Source organism: Tachysurus vachellii, chromosome 6 (genome assembly GCF_030014155.1).
Source record: "Tachysurus vachellii isolate PV-2020 chromosome 6, HZAU_Pvac_v1, whole genome shotgun sequence".
Taxonomy (NCBI): Eukaryota; Metazoa; Chordata; class Actinopteri; order Siluriformes; family Bagridae; genus Tachysurus; species Tachysurus vachellii.
Window position 1 is genome coordinate 5,268,222 of NC_083465.1, and position 17,383 is coordinate 5,285,604.

The window sequence follows — 17,383 nt, forward strand, 5'->3', positions numbered from 1 at the left end:
ATGATGGCGGGGCTGTAGCTCTCACCGGAGACAGCCATGCTCCCTAATTAGATATTTGATTTAGACGTGGTGTGTCAGGTTGGTTAGCTGTGTTTGGTGGAAAAATTGTTAATTTATCTCGTTTGTCAACGTTTCGCTTGGACAAAAGATCATGTTTGTTTGAATTTATATTGCCTGATTCTTGCAACAAACTATAAACTCCACCTATTTAAACTGTGCTGTTAAGTAACAGATGTCACCTTATTTAATGTCATTTTTTTCTTTGAGAGCGCTAATTAACAAGTTTTATTAATTCATGAATTAGTTACAAGAAGTGACAAATTAAACTCTCAGAGATTGAAAATGTGGGTGTGTGCATGCATGTTATTGGGGCTAGACTTGTACAACATACGCTACATTAATAACTGGTTAAAGGTGCAGGAGGTTTAATAGCAACAGCCTGGACTCCACTTGTTCATGACAGTAACTTGGCTCATGGTTTAAGGAGGATATGACTGCAGACTGGTGTGATTCTGTTTATTCAGCAGGGACACAGCTGTCATTGTTTTGTTGTTCATCAGAATAATCATGCTGGGCTAAAACTGATTTCACACCAGTCATCTTACACTTTTTTTTAAATGTTATTGCAGACCAAATCCATTGGTTATCAATAAAGCTTACATTTTTGCACTTTATTAAAAGCAGCTTTGTTTGGGGACCATCCTCTGGCAGAAAGCTGACTGTTCTTGGGACTGCAGATTATTTTTAAGACCCTTAGCTTTGAATTATTTAAATCATGTGAAATGAGTTGGAAAGGATTCCTGAATCATCAGAAGATTAGTTGTGTTGATCCTTTGCTGTGCTTTGCGACATTGGTGTGAACACAAAGGCTTAACCTCAGGCATTTGTTTGGATTTTGCAGGAGAAAATGTGTACTGTTGGGTTAAAAAAAAAACAACTATGAATATATTATAATATTTATATGATGTATATTATTGATTTAATTTAAACCCAATATGGCAACATGGTTCTTTTTTTTATTTAACATGCTACAATATTTCAGTGCCATGCAGAAACCTTCATCAGATGGTAAAAAAGAAGTGTGTATAATGGATAAATCACATCCTATCCATTATATCTGTAGGTCTTCAAAATGAAAATAGGAAAAGAAACTAAGCAGCTTTTTATTTGTTTACAATGTTTTTTTTTGGTAAAAACAAAATAGGAAAATAATTAAGCTGGCCTTCTTGCAATTCTCTATTACATATCCGGGTCATACTTTGGTTATGATACTTTGGCTACTTTGGTTTAAATACAATAATTTGGTTCTTTCCTACCAGAGATGCATGATGCAGTGAAACCTTAAAACTAATAAAATTTACCAAATTTTGTTTTAATGAACACAACCAACCATTGAGCTGAAAGGATTTCACCTGTTCAGTCATTTTTTTTTTTTATTTGATTGAGCTCTAATTAAGCTATGAGTGTAAAGGTACATTTGGTACATAAAAATAACGTTACTAAACACGGGTATGGAGGAGGAGAGAGAAAAGGTGAACGAGACTGATGGAATTAGTGCTTAACCCTTGTGTTGTCCTCCTATACAAATTAGGAGTGCTGAGTCAACTTGACCTTGTCTGTTTTGACTGCTTATAAAAAATGAACTATATATGATAGCCTTTTTTTTTTAATACCTTTTTAGTCTAACTTGTTTCCAACATATTAACATATATTTTGCAAAAATTTTGTCATATTTGGTATAATAAACCTCATTAATATGCAAAAATGCCTCATTTTATTAGTAAAAAATAAAAAAGAATTTTGAATTATTTTCACAATAGAGGCACAAAAGTTGATGCACAATTACAGGCTGGTATATTTCAAGGGCAGGAGATTGTTTTGAAACCATTTTGACCATTTTTAATGTCAGCAAATAATAAAACCTGTTTTTTTTCCAGGCCAAATTGACTTGAATGCTTATAAATCAAAAATTCTACAATTATCACCATTCTGTGTGTAATATCTATTTTACACTTCTAATATGTATTTTACCCACCTGATGTCATCTGATCAACCAACAACAGGCTACACACACACACACCCCCACCCCCACTCAAAAACATGGCATAATTTCATGTGAATAAAACTTTTTAGACTCATGTTTTTTTTATTACACTTAATTTATGAATGATAAACCTTATAAAATTATGCCATGTTTTGAGTAAAATAAGCAGAAATTATTAAATATTATTTTGGATAACCACTGACTGATGAATGTCAAACATTACTCAGCATATCTCTAGGCCAAAGCTTACTGATGCAACTAAATGTATAAATAAGAGAGAGGAAACAAATATGATTTACAAAACACATGTATTTTATTTTTGAACTTCTTTATAGAAATATGAATGTGTGCGCGCGCGTGCATGTGTGTGAAATGTTTAAAAATACGTAGCCTTTGTTTTGTCTAGAGGCCAACTGAAATGCAATGTCCAATGCTTTGAACAGTGTTTGACTCTGTGTGTGAAGCTTCTTGGTAGATCAGATTTTGCCCCCAGCTGGACAAATGCATCTGACAAGTGTGAAATATTTACAAATGAGTAGCTTTTGTTTTTTCTGGAGGCCTAATGAATTGCAATGCCCAATGCTTGTGTGTGTGTGCGTGTGTGCGTGCGTGCGTGCGTGTGTGTGTGTGTAGCATCATTTCGGTAGATCATATTTTGCCCTCTGCTAGGCGAAGGCATATCAAAAGTGTGAAATATTTACAAATGTTTGGCTTTTTTTTTTTTTTCCTGGAGGCCTAATGAAATGCAATGCCCAATTTGTGTGTGTGTGGGGTGTGAGTGTGTGTTTTCGGTGCGTGTGTTAGTGGACATTTTACGTGTGCATTTTTGTGTCTGTATGTATGTTCATTGCGCTGAAAAGGGCAAAAGTGTGACCTATTGCCCCACTAAATGTGACCGAGTCAAAATGACCCAAGAGGATCACGAACGTGTTGTATATACTGTTCTGGACACATAGTTCAATGAAAATAGACAAAATTAATTTTGCTTGCAAAGTTCATAATTTGGAACAATCCTCGTAAATTTCAGGCGAATATGTGGAAGAAAACCAAAGTTATGACACATTAAATTCTTCCAGCGGGGTCAAAAAGACCCAGGGACAACATGAAGGTTAAGAAGAAAGCAAGTCAAAATGGCTTAAGCTTTAAGTTAAAAATCAAACCTGAAAGTGATAAGCTGGTAGGTTTCAGGCTTTCACTCATTTACTTCTTATTTTACCAAATGTTTGAGCTTTGGATCTGTCTGCATAATGTCACTTTTACTGGTATCACATTTTTGAATGTGAAAAAAAAACATTGAATTTTGACTTTTTAATGAAAAATATCTTTTTGAAGATCTTATTTATTTCCATAATAATAATGTACGTATTTACATTGCTGCATATGTCACTTGTAAGCCTTGCAGTTCCATGACAGTGGAATTATTTAAACGTCACAATTATAGAATTGTTCTATAAGATTGTTCTTATAGATAGTTCTTCAATTAGAACAATTATTTAAATGTCAGCCTTCTTCAACTGGCCTACAAAGATGCTTAAAAGATAAAACCTTGATTAGATGAATGAAGCAAATAGTTTAACATTACATTAAAATCAAATCTATTTAACATTAAATGGAAAGATACTAAGGATCAACATTGCTTTAGGAAGACAATTTGCCCAACTTTGACCTGTGAGTAGGAGGGAGAAAAAAGTCAGGAGGGAAAAAGAGCCATCGTCCTCAGGTCAAACTCCGATTAATGTTGCCAAAGAAAGAATGACATGAAATTTTCAATGCACAGTAAATGAAAGGAAACAGCCAGAGCAACATCACTCTTATCAAGTGAGGCACTAATCCATTTATCAGAACTGACAAGTACAATGATGATTTGTTTGATGGAATTACACTTCTTTATCCCCTGCTTTGTAGAGTACACTTGCATTGTTGTCCACTGTTATGGAGGCTTAGCGCTGCTATGATTTTGTCAAAATTCAGGGCGTGTGCCATCGGTCGAACCGCAGGAGTTTTCACTGAGATTCATGCAGAGGTTTGCCTGCTATTCTCAGTGCATCCTGATATACACTGACATCATAAGGAATAATTTAGCATATCTTGCCTTTACATTTGTGTTATGGCTTTTGAATTTGACAGAAAATCCTTTTTTCATGTTTATTTCAGGGCCAAAAAAAGCTGTAACTAGGATAGAAAGTGATGAACCCAAACACTGACACAGAAATATTTTAAATGAATTTAATTGCAATAGAAATAAAGTACAGTGCAACTGGGATGTGAGTTTGTGCCATTGTAACATTAGATACCTGTATTTGTACCTGTAGATACCTGCTGATGTGTGTTTGTGTAAATTGATGTTTCTGTAGCTCATCTGCCCTAAGGCTCAATGTGTGTGTGTGTGTGTGTATGTATGTGTGTGTATATATATGTATATATATATATATATATATATATATATATATATATATTCATTCATTCAGTGGTGTTAGTGTTGGCCCCTTTCTGATTTTTTTGCATGTTTGTCACACATTGTTTCTTATCATCAAACAAACAAATTTAAATGTTAAAGATAACAAAAGTAAACACAACATGCAGTTTTTAAATGAAGGTTTTTATTATTAAGGGGTTTGGATTTTGGATGTGGGTTTGGATTTTGTTTTCCCTTAATAATAAAAACCTTCAAAATTTTATTTTTTTTGATCTGAAACATTAAAGTGTGGCAAACATGCAAAAAAAAAAAAAATCAGGAAGGGGCAAACTTTTTTTTTCACACCTGTATGTGTGTGTGTGTGTTCCTGTTAGCAAGGAACTTCTTGCACAGCTTCTTGCTGGATTTTATTCCTTTTTTGCAGCAATTGCATGAATGAAGTGATCCTAATAAAGTTACCTGTGGGTATTTTGAAGATATTTTTTTATTCATATAATATTCTCCCTCTCTCTGTTTTCTTTCAAGATATCAACAGAAGTGCATCCATTTCTCACATTAATGTTGTGATACTACTGAGTTCGTCATGGCCAGAACCACTTCCGTCCTTTACATAAGAATTGACTTTGTGCCAGCGATTTCTTCTCTAGTGTCTGTGCTTTATTATGAAGAACTGGTGTCTGTGGGGGTGTGGAAGCTCTCAACTGTCATTGTTAAATGAGGGCAGGTGCCCCCATTAAGCCCAATTATCCTTCCCAGCAAAGATATTTAATCTTCTGTGTTATTCGAGAAATATTGCACAAACCATCCAAACCTTCATTTTGCAAACGGAAGATTCTTTTTGAAATAAATAGAGAGATAAATGACCTAGTTCTTGGGCTGTGTACCTAAATATTTTCAATAAAGTTCAAGTGAGGGAACTGTGAGGGACTTCACATTGTTCGTTTTATTTCATGGTACATTTTTGATACAGATTTTCTCCTTTTTCTTCAAACGTACTTTTTGTTAATTGGGGAAAAGTTTTCATTTTTTAGAAATATATCAGTCTACAGCACTTTTCACTTCGCTACAGCACTTGGTGTCTCATCCATGCAGATTTTGGAATGGTGTTTAGGTTCTTGCCGTCACTTAGGGTATTTTTGCTTGGCCTTTCTGGGCAGCATACAAGAAGTCCATTCTATCTGAAAGTCATGATTTTATCATCTTTATCTTAATGAAATTTTGGACAATGAAAACTGTGAGCTGGAAATGTTTTTCATATAAATAGCATTACCTTTTAGGTGTGGAGACTGTGCTTATTGTGCTCATGAATTCTTATTCCTGATTCCTGGTTCTTGTCCAAAGGTTTGCACAAGCCACAATTAGAAATCTACTATAAAACTATAAAATTATCTGGGTAATAACCTTTGCAGAAAAAAAGGCTTTCTGTAGAGGTGTTTACACATTTAAATGCTTTTTGTAAAAATAATTTGATCAGGGCTGCACAAATATTTGCACACAACTGTATAGCATGCACTATAAAAGATATCATATTTAATAATCAGTCTAAAATGGAAGTTTGAGTCTGAAGACGATGTATAATATTGTAAAGACACTCCAATCTCTGTGAGTTCTACAACTATGATGTATCCTGTGAGTATCAATCAGATGTCCTCAAGCAAAACAGCAGAAATCTCATCCTGTCCACATATGCTATGGATGGTAGCAGAGATGGAGTTATTGTGTTTTCATCCATGTATACTGTGATATCCCAACAATGCATCAGTCAGATATTGCTTTATTATCCCCACAGTTTAGGACAACAATTATATTAGATTAAGTGTGATGGAATGATATGAGGTCCATACATCATCTCAATACATTTAGAAGAATTTTTTTTAGGATAACTCATAGAATATTGTTTTCATAGTGAAAAAGATCTGTCAGAGTAAAGCGTACCCATTCATTGTATCTACATTGTGTCATTGTAACCCATTCATCACCACTTAATTTAATGCTTTATCATGTTATATTTATTCTGCAGATTCTGAAAAAGTTTTGAAAGAGTAAATCAGGAGTCCGGAATGTTCAAGTCAAAAAACTTTTATTGTTATTTCAACCATATATAGCTGACGCAATACAATGTTTCTCCAGGACAATGGTGCTGCAGTACATAGAACAACATAGCGCTAAGGACTTAAGTAAGTCTTTAGTGTCTTTATTTTAGTGACATCTATTCCTTGTGATATTATTACATCTAGTGTATAATTAAGATGATGAGTTGCACTAGTGATGTTTTGTTTGTAAGCCCAAATGTGTTTAGTAGGTCCATAAATGAGAGTCCTAAAGCATCGTTTGTATTGTCAATGTGAATGTTAAAGTCTCCCACAATTAACGCCTTATCAAAGTTAACTGTTAGGTGTGAAAGAAAATCTGCAAATTCTCTAAGAAAATCAGTGTTTTTTTAATTTGTCTATGTTTATATTTTTTCCCTTCAATTCTGAGTACAATGTTTGTTTGGGATGGATTTGAAAGAAGATACTCAAAGTCCAATTCAGTCAGCTCCTTTGTTCAAATGTTATGTAAGATGCCTGATTTTAATTCTAAATGATGGAACTCAAATTTGCATGCTGCAGTGTTTGAGTGACAGGAAGGCAAACTGGGATGTCAGACTGTAAAATCAGATTGTCTAGTAGAGGGCCAAAATATCACAAACATTATAAAAGGCAATTCAGATGCAAGTGTCACTACAGCTACAAGTAATTCATTGAGCATGTTTTGCCTGGGGCATTTTCGCTGAAGGCTCTTTCAATATCAAATTCAAGACACAGTTAAAAGCAACACCGTTTCATTTAAACCAGGAAAACGACTCCAATGCTATATTTTTTTCCCCCACAAACCCTATTTTTCTGTGTACATTTACTATTGGAGTGAAATAAATAAAAAATTAAAAAAAAAAAAAAAAACTTTACTCAACACTACCTCCACTGTGCTTGACTGATGAGCTTGTATTGGATCATGAGCACATCCTTACTTTTCCCACACTTTATCCTTGACCAAAGTGACAAAGACCAGTCTTGGTTCCAGAACTCTGAAGCTCACTGTATTTCTTTACAAATTCCCATGTAGCCTTTGGATACTTACTGTTGAGGAGTTATTTGCATTTGACATCCTTATTTTTGCTCTTTTTGTCTTCTTCAAACGGTGGATTGTGATTTGATTTGATTCCTTCATCCCTGTCCTGTGGATGTTGTTGATGTTGACACATGTAACATTGCACATCTCATTCTCTTTCCTCTATAAAATTTTATTTTATATTCTGTTTTTAACTTGCTTCTGAAATGTAATTTATTTATATGAACAGTGTAGGGGTAAATGGATTTTCATTAAGCTGTATGTAACCGTGTATAGAATAGCTAAAATTCCAGTGAATAGAGATTTTGCCACATTAGTGCCATATGCTGATGGTCATGAGCTTGTCAAGTACGCCATAAAAAGAGTGCCTTTTTTTTCAGCCTGTTAATCTGTGTAGACAAAGCTAGATCAGGGACAGAAAAAAAGTTACTCAACTCACCACATGAGGATTATGTATGATACTCTGTGGGCAACACCTTTTGAGCAATAAAAAAAAAAAGGACTCCGCATAGGTCGATGAGACAATGTTTGTCTAGTGTTCAGAGAGGCTAACTCAAATCAATATCATTGACTTGTGAGTCGAATCTGTTGTGAGCTTTTGAGAAAAGTAATTAAGAGGAAGTGCTACATTTTCACTGAAACATATTTAGAAGGTCTACATGCCTGACAAGCCGATAAAGACCGGACTTCAATAAATTCAAATAACCTAACAAAATAGACCTTGTTATTGGGTTTAATGTATACAGTAAGATTAAGACATTAAGATGCGTTAAGGCAGGTGCAGAATTGAACAAGCCACAGCTTTTATCTGTAGATGGATCTATTTAATGAGCTCTACCTTGGTAAATGCACGAAAGTGTTGGGAATGTTATGACACACACACAAGCAAACTGTACAGCCATGTTCTACAATATGGGCATTGAGACAGTTAAAAATATGCAGCTCTAATAGTTTGTAGTGAATTGTCCTGTAATTCCAACTAAATAAGTTCTATGCAGCCAAAGTTGACTCCACTGAATTTAAACATCATAAACTCAAACTCCCCATTGACTTTTGGTAATATGAGCACACGATAGGGTGTGTCGGTGTCCCCGACCGTGAGTCAGTGTCCGTCCGTCCGTGAGTCAGTGTCCGTTCATAGGTGTCCGTTCGTCCGTCAGTGGCCGTCTGTGCGTGCGTGTCCCCGTGTATATGTCCCCGTGTATGTGTTGTTTTTAAATTAAATATCTTTTGAGTCAAGCTTTTTCATAAATCCTTTTGAGAAGAACACCATGGGGCATCTGATGCTGTAAAATTGCCCCATATTCGTTGAGTGTAATCACTGACCGTAATGATTCTGGCAGATGGAGGATCATCCAGTTTGAGAGGATATTATGGGTTGAAAATATGTTGGGGTCGTCCAAATATAACGTGACCTTTTGAGACTTTTCTCTTTGAAACACTAAATAATTTTCACCATGTTGAAGCTGTGGCTAAATGTAAACAAATTCAGACATTCTCAAAGTCTGTTATATTAATCCAACATAATATTATAATATCAAATGCACAGCCAGCACCACTGATTTGATTTTAGGTCTGCCAATATTAAATCTAAAGCAGTTGTTGTAAATCATACTATAACTGATGAGAGATTTGATGTATTTTAACAGCAACATGGACTGGATCACATGATTATGTAGTTTTAAATTTAGTTATTGCTCCCAGATATATACAGATATATAGAGTACACTTGCATCATCTACTTGTCGAAGGAGGTGCAAATGCAATTCTGTATTTATAATGACAAACTAGGTGTGACGGAAGTCTGGATAGGAAATTTGTTTGAAGTGTTTTTTGTGAACATAAACATAGCCACACAGTTTCTGTTTTGTTCTCTGCTTAATCTCTAATATTCTAGCTTAGCAGCTAAGTTCAGTGGAATCACATGAAGCATTTTACTCAGGATTTAGGTTTCATCACAGTACTGAGGAAGCACTGGTTAAAATAGTGACCTCTGACTGGTTGTCTCATTGATGCCTTATCTGAACTAACTATTATAAGTGTGCAAGTGTTAATGATGACTTTTCTATTAATAGAATAGTAAAATTCACTGGACACTGAATGTGAACTTCCTGTTGCTTATTTCAGACAAAACAAAGTCTTTGGATGGTTCACTCATTCATACATAATAATAATAATTATATTATTATAATAATTATTCATTTGTGCCCTGTATTCTGTGAACTCAGCAGCAAGTGTCTAATTCTGGTGGTCAGCTCTAAAAAGTTTTCATATCCTATCTGTCCTTCCTGCAGGCCTTCTCAAACCCTTTCCTGTTCCACTGTGCCCTTGGTCTCATATTGCCATAGATTGTTATCACAATCTTACTGCCTTTCCAAGGTAACACCAACTTTACTCACAATATATTGTTTTCTTAAGGCCTGCAAACTTGTTACTATTCTCAAACTATCGACTGCCCTCGAGTCAGCAGAAAGCTTTTTATGAATTACAAGATGATTACAGCAGCTTGTCCCAGGGCTTGGAGTCTTTACCTTCTGTAGGTGGAAGTCACTAAATAGTCATTGTCATTTGATGCATTTTCTTGAAGTGATTACTGTGAGGCGATCATGACAAATTTGAAAAATATGTCTGATGCTAAGCTTACTCAGTCACCTCAGTGTAAAACAGTCTTGACTGCTAAAGCTAGAACTATCTAACATGAGCTAAATTGATGTGTGCTTTAGGATTTTAAAGCCATATTCATAAAATATCTGTTGCTCTTTTCTGAAATTGGCTATGCGCTAACATGAGTTGATCCGATAGCACTAGTTAGAGGAATGGCCACAAAAGTTATTTAAAACCAAGTCAGAAATGTCCAGAATCTATAATCATTATCCAGCTGTCAGAACCTGTCCCAAGATTAGTTTAAATGATGCACACTACTTATTTATGACTATTAATGTTGGCTTAAAGGTTTATTCATTGGTATAAAAGAGAACTAGCCAACAGCATGCTACCCAACTGTAGTTTATCATCCTGGGCAGCCAACATTTTAACATGGGTTAAAGGTTTAATGTATAATTTAGCAAACAAATTATTAAACCAATTATTAACATAAAATTCTTTAGGTAATACAAAATGTACACAAAAAGTGTATTTTATTAGGTGTTGCCCTGACACTGTTCCATCAGGTGAATTTCAGATGGTTGCATGCACTCCTGAATATTTAAACTTGTTTGCATCACTCTCTGTGGTGATAATGGCACTGGGCCAGATTAGTAAAATGGTGCTGTGCTCCTGGTGTTCTGGGATCCGTCATCAAGGTTTCTCTCTTAAGGCATCAGACCAAAGGCGTGACATGACTGTGACTGTCAAGCATTTATGCCATTGTTAAAATGGATCTGTACAGATCTGAAGTTAGTTGCCAATCAAACCCATATAATTCATCTGATATGCTTCAACTCATCTGTTTGTAATTATTATTTAATCACTTTGAAGTCAAGGTCATTTTAATAGATTGCTTGTTTTTCTGTGTACATAATGACGGTATCTCTGATTTAGTACAGTCAGCTGAAGAGTGGCACGCATGACTTGTTGACCAATAGTTAAGGCGGAATCTACATGAAGTGGATGTTTAGGTGGAAATTGCGGTGCATCTGCGAATCATTTATCAAAACGTATTTGTTGGAATATCTGCCTCCATTTCACTCCTAGTGTCTGATACCCTTAAGAAGCGGAGTTATTCTGCCGTGGCATTTCTATAGCTGTTTCCTTGGTGATGCTCTGCCAGGTCTATAACACAGCCAATTCAGTTACTGCTTGTTGTGTTCAGTAGGTGAAATGCAACTTGTTTTCAATTTCAGGCTCTAGGGAAAAAAGCCACAGTTTACTGTATTGTGAAGCATCATCATCATCTGAAATTGACTTATTTGGTTGCCATTTTCTTGTAGGTGCTCCGAGCTCCTATAATGTATTGTATAAACAGCATGCGCTTATTACTTACTTCTTAGGTCGTTCATCCTTGTACATGTGAAATTGCAACAAAAAATGCATATTTTAAAATACTTTAATATTTATCTGAAGTAATATTTTTTGAAAATATGTGTATTTTAACAACCTGTAGTACAGTTCTCTAGGGTTTTGTCACGTCAAAGAACACATACGAGCAAGATGCGTCATAAAAGCTCGTACATAGACATTTTGCTGGAAAATGTTTCAACCATGGATATATACTTACAGGTAGATAAACCATTAATTTACATTTTATACAGTAAAAACATTTATTTTAACAAGTTTACCTACATTTAATCAAAAAAAGTACAGCATATTTAATCATTTTACAAATTCCTCATAAAAAATAGATTTCTGTACAAAACCATTTTCTTTTGCACCTACTTCAAGTCAGCAGCACATGACAGCAGAATGACGTGTATGAATGCTATGGTTGTGTTGGACTGAATGCAGTTTTACAGCTTAGTGAATTGCTTATTTTACAGTGGTGGTGGGGGGAAAACTGTCAGCGTTATTGCAGCAAGCCTGAAGAGAGGCATGGCGTGGGATATTTGGCAGACTGTAGGGACGGAGTGTGAAGAGGGGTGAAGTAGATAGTATTATAATGCACAATAACTTGTGGTTAACTGGTCTAACCTGCTCTACCCAACACTTGTGCCTCAATCTGTCTGACAGCTACATGGGTTTAAATGTTTTAGAAAAGCGATAATTCCTCTACTTCTTCAATAGAAGGCTATGGCAAATTCAATGGGGGAAAAAGATGATTTCTTTTTAAAATCATTATGTGCATATGAGGCTGTTAGTGATGGCAACATGGTTTACAGTCCAAAGTGTATGGAAAGTTACAACTGATCAAGTATTGAGTATGTTTTTTGTTTGAGTTTTCCCCAAACCCTTTTTCTCTCGTATGAGTTCCAAAAAATCAGCTCTTATTAAAATTCTGTCAAATTTTAAATGTTGTTTGTGAGCACACCAGTGCACATACTTTTGGAAACATAGAACAAATTAGGCTTGTGTTTTTAGTTTTTTTTTTATATATATATAATTAAAAAAAAAAGCGCATTTACATGCATGATCAATAAACCTCAACAACTGAAGCTATTAAAATCACAGTGAATCTGCTCCCATGAAGCCGTATATGCTCCTAAACTACGTGATGCGGATGAGTGAAAATGGCTCCGTCATGCGTTTGATTCTAATAAGGCAGTGTTTCTTTAAGAGTATATTTGATATTTCATTGGGTAAGGATCTTGGAGAATTTGAGTAAGAGGTACCAGTATACATTAATAGTGAGCGATGACTAAGCAGGAATGAAATTGTGACTGTAAAAAGGTCATGAAGGCATTCGACGTACATTATCCTGGCTTACAAGACGCGTCAGTGATGTCACACAAAGAGAAAATGTATCATTAATAAAGTATAGATATGAAACTGCATCCGGAATAAAAAGACAAACTCTGGGCTCAACTGTGCTAAATATTCAGTGAAAAAGTAAAGTTCTAGGTCAAGAATTTTACTTCATAAAGATTCTGGAGGAAGTGAATGAAAAGGATAAGCATGACATCAACAAAAAAATAAATGGAATGAGATGTGAAGCTTTCCAAAGCCTAAAGTGTGTCATAACCTTTCTGATAGGTTTATGTAAACGTAAACATAACTTTATTTAAAGATCTAATTTAGAAAATAGAATCAAGCTCTCTCTTCATAGATATAGCATGGCATCATGCTGTTTATGGATATGGAATTACAATGATTTATATACATATTGTCAGTAACCCTGTGGATTTTTTTTTTTTTTTTTTTAAATGTTTATTCCATTAACCCCTTTCACATCCTTCTCATACTAGTGCAAAAATTGTGCGATAAAGTATTCTTTTGTCTCCTTTAATAGCCACACAGCAGTTGACGGTTCCATTTGCAACCTGGCGATACAGTTTTTCTGTGTGTAGAAGTGTTACATCTTGTTTTTCTTGGAGAACAAGTCCAGTGTCTATTATACTTGTCTTTTGTCTTCACTGAAGAAAATACACTTTGCAAGAAATTCTGTGGCATTTAAGACACTTCATCTTCCCAGATGAGCTTGTTTGATTGGTTGGTTGTGGAGAAAGACATGGGGTGGTGGTGGGGTTGGTTGTTTAGAAGTATTTAAAAAAAAAAAAAGCAAAAACCCCTTCCACCCGGTGTGTGCTGTTAGTGGTGCTATTCATTGCTCTGAGAAACTTGTCCATGTCAAAGACAGCACGCAATCATAATTTCCCAGAAAAAGTCTTTTTTTTTTTTTTTTCTTTGTTTCTTTCGTTTTTTCCTTTTGTGTTCTTAAAAAAAAAAAGCTGTCAATGCTTGAAATTGTTCAGAGCGAGTTCACAGAGAGGAGTTCACATCCCTTCCAAAGTGCATTCGGTTATGAAGAATTGGCATGTGGTTCCCAGTGTCTGGAGCTGCTAACGAGGGCTATACTACTGTGCACACTGTGTTGAGCGTCGTATCAAATCTCACGGCTTTGGCCTCAGTTGGCTTCATGTTCGTATCGTACATGGGGTTCTCAAACGATGCCTGTCCATTGGTGTTCTCGTGCCCTGCGTAGCCATTGTATTGGACTTTTGGTCTTGTCCTGCCAAAGAGGGGAAAAAATCCTGTTACCAAAAAGAATTGATGTCATGCATGTTGAACAGTCACACAAAAACAGCAGGGCTTTCCAGAATACATTCTCCTGCCAGTGTTAAGGGGTGGAAAATAATTCAAGAATTGTACTTGATTATATTATATTTTTATGTGTGTATTTACACTTTATTATGGCTTATGAAATTTAATATTTGGACTCAATTGAACTTCTAAGGAAAAAGAGTAACTTTTTACTCCTTACATTTAAGGTCCCTTCTCTCCGGTACAGAATTATACAGAAGTCTGAGGCCACTCTTTTTGTTTTCAAATTGCCATTCAGTGTTTAATAACATGCTGGCAAACAATAATATAAAAATAATCTTTTTTTTTTTTTAATTATTTATAAAAATCTATGGTTTCCTGCTGAAATAATCAGTGAACACTGTACATTTTTATTCACAAGGGATTTCAAATCATAATTACTGTTGCGTATAATTACTAAATGGCAATTTGATTGAAAACAAGTGGAGGTATCTAAATTTTGCACAAAATTTCATTCTAAAAATATACAATCAGGAAATATCAGTAAAATTATTTTAATATGCTGAACAATTTTGCTAGTATGTTGCAGGAAATTTGCTGATAAACATTTTCTTTGATCATACATTGTTAGACTTCCGGTATCGATTCCGGTAGCTAACATAAATTGGCTAGGCAAAGATGTTATTTACAGCAAATTTGACTTCTAATTTATTCATATGGAAATAACAAGCAGTATTGATCAGCACATCTGGTGACAATTGTTTAGTTGCTTTACAAAATCAGTTTTTCACATTAGAACCTTGACATTTATCAGTCAAGCATTTACACTACTTTTTAATACTTTGATTTCACTTCAGTCGACTGGCTTAGACATAGTCACCTTTCAGTAACATTTCTCAGTACTTTTTCCAAACCTAATTGTTATAGAGGTAAGAGTAAATACATTAGAGACATTAGATCAAGCAACAGAAAATAGAATAAAATGACGTCCTAGACCAAGTGTAGGGTGAGACAGGAAAAGTAAAAAATAAATAAATAAATCTCAAAATTTAGGTAAAGACACACAACTATAAATACTCAACAGCTTTTTCATGCCAGAACACAGATCAAGATCGCAGCAATTATGATTTGAGTGTAGCTATTTAATGTGCACTGTTGCTCAGCTGTGCTTTTCCACTACAATGAGGTAAGGTTAAATGTTAAAGATGCCTGGGAGCACAGAGCCTCATGAATTCCCTCTGTGGAGCTCCATGTTTGAGCAGGAGGCCATTAGCATGGGTGAGTGTACCCCGTAACATCAACTCTGTTTTTAAACTACTGCCAGTCTCTCTTGGAGCGTGAATGTAAGGGCAAGGTTATTAGGTCTGCTGGCTAAAATTATTATTCATTTATCCACAGCAAAATCAGGGCCACTACTGTAACCAGAAGCTAAAAATCAGGGATATATTATTATTTATAAATGCCTTTCTCAATAAGGAATCGTGCAGAATTTTTTTTGCTCAGAAACCATAACTAGGGTCTAAAATAATGTCATTCTTGCAAAAGGTCACTGCTTTGTTAATCCAAGGAAAGCCGTAACTGATAGTCTGTTGCCCGGCTGCCTATCATTGCCATGATTTACAGTTGCATGTAATTTGTACGATAATCTAAATATAAATGACCTGCATTTTGAGGCAAATTTCACATCATCCCTTCCTCCCTCATTCCTTCCATCCATTAGCTCTGCTTGGATTGCATGGTGCATTTAACACTTCAAAGAACTTTTAAAGAACATAAAACGTTAAGGAACAATGCCTCGTTGGCACATTTGCACAAACTGATGGCTTTTAGGCTGTCAGATTAGGGAGACAAAACATTGCATAACTCTCTCACCCCCTTCTCCTCAAAACACATACATACACACACAGGCATGAATCCCACTTTCTCTGACAAGATGAACAAAAATAAATGAAAGATGAAGACAGCTGAGGGATTGTGGCCTAGTGATTTAGCTTCGCGGTTCTTACCTGGAGCCGGCCCTGATTACGTCTTTGGGTCTCTCAATCACATCTGTCTCTTGTGATTGTACCCTGCCAATTTTTTTATTTATTTTAATATTGGGTAATTGTCACCCGTCAGTTTTATCTGTAAGTCACATTTATCTATCGCTTGCTTTGGTAAACATAGGAAAACTCCAATGCTCTTTTTTTTCCAGTTTGAGAATGATTTGAGAATGAACACTATGGTTCTGTGGTAATGTTAAGTGCAGAAATTTGTTAAATCAATTGTGCTGATAATCAGGCACAGGAGTTTCCCATACAATGTAGCGAAACAATGCAGATCAACATTCAACATGGAAAAAGGTCAAGAAATTTGGAGGTCTGATTCTGCCAAAATGGAAAAAAAATGAAAATAAATTTGTAAAAACCAATACAATATTATTAACAAGTTTTAAATTATACATGTACAGTTGATCTTTAGTCCCTGATTAAATTACATATTTACGGCAATGGACTGCAATCCATCAGTATTTAGTACAAAATGGTGAATTCCCTTTCAGTGTGACTTTCGGAGCTAAAACATCTAGTTAATGTCTCCTAGCAAATCCATGTCTCCAGAGCTGAAAGTGACTTCTTTCTGATTAAATTGTTGCGATGAAGTTAAATTACAATACAAGTAGCTACCTGATGTTAGTTACCAATGTTATGTGTGTGTATGTGTACTCACATAACATTGGTAACTAACATCAGGTAGCTACTTGTATTGTAATTTAACTTCATTGCAACAATTTAATCAGAAGTCGTCACTTTTGATTTATATCTGTGAACAGGCAGACATCTGGTACCCTTATCTTTAACATTGTTCTGTATTTGTGGTAATGAGGAGGTAAGTTGTTCACGTTCCAACAGCAGATTAAAATCCAGAGCGAAGTGTTGGTGAGCCAGCTTTTCCACTTGCTGCACTGGCTGTGATCAGATTGATCACCCCGATTGCTGGTGGAGATGGTGATAGTATTTATAAAAACATCCATATGATGTCACAGATTTTATTTGGAATGATGTGGTGATGTAGCGTCTGTGTGCGTAGAGAGATGGAGTGAGCTGGCAGAAAGTTTGAGATTTCTCTGCATGTGTTGGATGTCCAGACAGCTCACCATTTCTCAATATGGTTTTTCTTGCATCAGTCTTTGCCCTGTTCAT

General features: G+C 35.3%; 1 protein-coding gene and 1 long non-coding RNA gene across 3 annotated transcripts in view; one reads left to right on the top strand and one right to left on the bottom strand.

Annotated features, from left to right (window-relative positions):
- The window catches only part of LOC132846995 (uncharacterized), a 43,924-nt gene that overhangs the window by 14,011 nt on the left and 12,530 nt on the right, over positions 1-17,383 (top strand). The gene's annotated exons all lie outside the window — the stretch shown is intronic.
- Positions 11,733-17,383, bottom strand: part of csmd1a (CUB and Sushi multiple domains 1a) — a 304,313-nt gene continuing 298,662 nt past the window's right edge. For both annotated transcript variants that reach the window (XM_060871844.1, XM_060871843.1), the window contains exon 70: positions 11,733-14,172. In XM_060871844.1, coding sequence (XP_060727827.1) covers positions 14,013-14,172 — 160 coding nt within the window. In that variant the 3' untranslated portion in view covers positions 11,733-14,012. The remainder of the gene's footprint in view (positions 14,173-17,383) is intronic.